Source organism: Macaca mulatta, chromosome 11, assembly GCF_049350105.2.
Source record: "Macaca mulatta isolate MMU2019108-1 chromosome 11, T2T-MMU8v2.0, whole genome shotgun sequence".
NCBI lineage: Eukaryota > Metazoa > Chordata > Mammalia > Primates > Cercopithecidae > Macaca > Macaca mulatta.
The window spans coordinates 62,675,663-62,679,653 of NC_133416.1; the positions used below are offsets into that span (position 1 = coordinate 62,675,663).

The following is a 3,991-nucleotide window of genomic DNA, read 5'->3' on the forward strand; positions in this document are numbered from 1 at the left end:
TACTGTGAAGTGTCATTCATTTATATCATGTTTGAGCACTGGCCAAATTGGTTTATTAAAGGAGAGATAATAGAAACAATGACAAGGCCAGCCACACCCATCCCAAGGGAGTGTTCGTACTCTGCTCTACATTTCCCCACAAACTTCATGGCTGTAGCAGATTCTCTCATGGAACCTTTTTCTCAATGGTCTCTCTGAAATCTCTCTTCTCAGCCATATGTTTACAATTTGTTCTCAAAATTGCCAACAATTGAGGTTCATTAGCCCCTTTTGAACTTGGGTCCACAGGGCTTCTTTAGCTTTTTCAGGAAATTGATCCCATGTGCCTGCTCTAAAAAGAGCAGATAAAACCTGTGTTACTGTAGCTAACAAAGAAACTGCAAAGATGCCCATCCCCTGCCATCTAAGAACTTCATAATCTTTCTTAGAACATAAATTTTAAGAAATTTGCTGCCTCTCAAAGTATTTTCTTCTAATTCAATAACTGCTATGGACTCTGTTTTACTTTTTTATTACACATGTGAAGGTCTGTGTCTCTCAGGAACTATGATTTGATTCTGGATTGGATTCCTAAAATGGAAAATAATATCCTCTTTTTCTTGGTTAAGTTACACAAACTTAGATACTTTTCTTAAGAGAAAGGTAAAATGTGGATGGAAGCCAATGGAAAACATGTTAAAGTTTATACCACTCAAAGATCCACGTGGCACATCTCATCTTTGATTTACCTCTTAGGAACAACAAGGTAAACAGTATACTATAGTCATTCAGATTGTCAAAGGTATGAGCATCATATGTTTTTAAAGTCACTGATTTTATCATTCTATAAATGTGGATAATGAAATGATCAACTGTGAAAATCTGGAAGAAAATGCAGTACTTGCCAAAGACCACAGGTTAGTATAAACAAGGAAAAGAGGGCTGTGGGAGATCCAGGTCAATGTTTAACATCATCTAGGACCTCCAAAAACTGTATGGAAAGATGGGAAGGTTGACAAGAATGACTGTAATATAATTTTTCTAATCCATATGCATGTAAATTAGAAGGACCCCTTTATATTATATTTGCCTCTTAATCAGAAAAATCTAAAGATGCACTCACGATACTACCACCAAATTTTCCTTCCCTGAGAATTACCACTTTATCGACAAAGAACTTGTACTGTCAAAAACTTTTTCTGGTTTCTGTAAGACAAGAATAGAAAACAGGGGAGTCTGGGTCATGATAAACTGTCATCCTTAGTTGCCTTTGAGGACTCTTTACGACTGAGCAAAATCCATTCTGTAATGCTGCTTACAGAGCTCTCAAAATTTCTCAGAGACATATCTCAAATCAGTGCCTGGAAGACTCTGAATGTGGCAGAGAAACATATAATAAAATATTAAATAACATGACTTATTGATGCTTGAGCCTTGTTCATGTAGCAGAAAAGGCTCACAATATGAAATGAGATGATCTTCAGCATTGCCTGTGTAGGGAAATTCCTACTTGTTTCTGAAACAAGGATGTCAGAGTTTTGGACAGTAATGGAGATAAGGATCTATAGCAGATATCCATTGAAGCATCAAATAGTGCAGAGAAAGGAAAGAAAGAAACAGGAAAGCACAGAAAACAGAATGAGGTAGACAGATGTGTGCCAAAAGCACAGAAGTAGGAGAGCTTATAATATAGTCAAGAGAAAGTACTTTACATGTGAAGATTTTATAAACATTTGAAAGGAAACAACAGGTTCAAAAACTTCTATTTTTCTGAAAAAAAAATCATGAGTAGTTATTCTATAATAAATTTCCTTATGTGCCCAGGAACAGGTCAACTTGAGAAATGAAAAAGTTCATTTACACAAAAGATATGGGGCTTACATGAAGCCAAGTGCAGCCCAATGGGACACTGGTTTGGGCCATCTGGATGGTGAGCAATGTATGACCCGATTCTGTTCGTTAAAATAAATTTTATCTCTCCTACTCTAAGAAACTCTTCGATTTTCATCATTCTCACCTTTTGCCTTTAGGTTTTCCGAAGGTCAACAATGAAAAACAGAACGATGTTTGGTGAGTTTATTCTGCTGGGCCTTACAAATCAACCTGAACTCCAAGTGATGATATTCATCTTTCTGTCCCTCACCTACATGCTAAGTGTCCTAGGAAATCTGACTATTATCACCCTCACCTTACTAGACCCCCACCTCCAGACCCCCATGTATTTCTTCCTCAGGAATTTCTCCTTCTTAGAAATTTCCTTCACGTCCATTTTTATTCCCAGATTTCTGACCAGCATGACAACAGGAAATAAAGTTATCAGCTTTGCTGGTTGCTTGACTCAGTATTTTTTTGCCATATTTCTTGGAGCTACTGAGTTTTACCTCCTGGCCTCCATGTCCTATGATCGTTATGTGGCCATCTGCAAACCCTTGCATTACATTACTATTATGAGCAGCAGAGTCTGCATACAGCTAGTGTTCTGCTCCTGGCTGGGGGGATTCCTAGCAATCTTACCACCAATCATCCTCATGAGCCAGGTAGATTTCTGTGTCTCCAACATTCTGAATCACTATTACTGTGACTATGGGCCTCTCATGGAGCTTGCCTGCTCAGACACAAGACTCTTAGAACTGATGGTCATTCTCCTGGCTGTTGTGACTCTTGTGGTTACTCTGGTACTGGTGACACTTTCTTACATATACATTATCAGGACTATTCTGATGATCCCTTCTGTCCAGCAAAGGACAAAGGCCTTTTCTACTTGTTCCTCCCACATGATTGTCATTTCGCTCTCTTATGGAAGCTGCATGTTTATGTACATTAATCCTTCTGCAAAAGAAGGAGGTGCTTTCAACAAAGGAATAGCTGTACTCATTACTTCAGTTACTCCCCTGTTGAATCCCTTCATATATACTTTAAGAAATCAGCAAGTGAAACAAGCTTTCAAGGACTCGGTCAAAAAGATTGTGAAACTTTAAAAACGGAGATTACACTTCAATAAACAATATATTTTCACTTAACAAATATGCATTGAATGTCTGTATTTCCAGTGCTAAATTGGCCCTTGAAGATAAAAATAGGAAAAGTATATGTCTTAATTATAGTCTAGAATGAAGGAAAGATATATAAATGGTAAATTTATGTAATAAATTTACAAAAAACAAAATGACATTTTAATTGTTATTAGAGAAGAGTGAATGGGGATCCAAAAAGGAACAGCTAGAGAGAATTAGTTCTGTTTTCCATAAATTATTTGAAATTTAAGAAGAAAACCTACTGCTTATTTAGAAGATTAGGAGGATACGAATTTAGAGTGAAAAAGGAAACCAGATCATAAAAGTATGTAATTACAACTACTGAGTTAGTTGGCTTTCATGAGTCAAGAAAAATTTTCAGAATTGTTTTGAGGAGAATGTAGTATCAGCATTGTTCTTCAGCATGGAGCCCTGGAGACTGTGTTTCCATCTAGGAGTGAATAATTTTGATTCTCTACCCATTTTTCATTTATATTTCAAATGTAACCATTGCAACTTCCATCCTTTCATAAGAGGAAAATAAAAGAAAAAATATACATTTAGTCTACTTTTCTCCAAATGAGGAGAAAAATTCTTAAGATTTTTGTCAACTTACATGTCCATTTTCTAGTTTATGGTTAAAACAGGTTTCTAGAGGCAAGTTTAGAAGACTTTCATTCTCCTAGACAAAATCTATTGTTTCTTTTCTTAGGTGACTTGTTTTAAGTTAATGGTGTGAGATCTGTTTTCTCTCTCTTTGATAGTTTCTGGTGATCTTTTCCTTCCTATTGTGATTTTATTTTCATCTTTTTGTTTCACTTTATTAGATATTAGAAAAGAAAATTCTGTTATCTGGCTCTACTTCTTTAACTTTCCTCCAAATTTTTGCTTTTGTTTTTAACATAAACCATGAATGACCTTTTTATAAAGTGAAAAAGAATATGAAGTGTCAATACAATTTTATATCTAGAATGTTCCAAATTATGAGTCTTGAAAAA

At 35.7% G+C, this 3,991-nt stretch overlaps 1 protein-coding gene across 1 annotated transcript; it reads left to right on the forward strand.

Annotated features, from left to right (window-relative positions):
* The first annotated feature begins 1,999 nt into the window (after nt 1-1,999).
* On the forward strand, nt 2,000-3,050 carry OR6C4 (olfactory receptor, family 6, subfamily C, member 4). Its single transcript, NM_001194490.1, is given in 1 exon segment — nt 2,000-3,050. A coding segment is annotated over 1 exon segment (930 nt). The 5' UTR covers nt 2,000-2,027; the 3' UTR covers nt 2,958-3,050.
* Nucleotides 3,051-3,991: the final 941 nt, after the last annotated feature.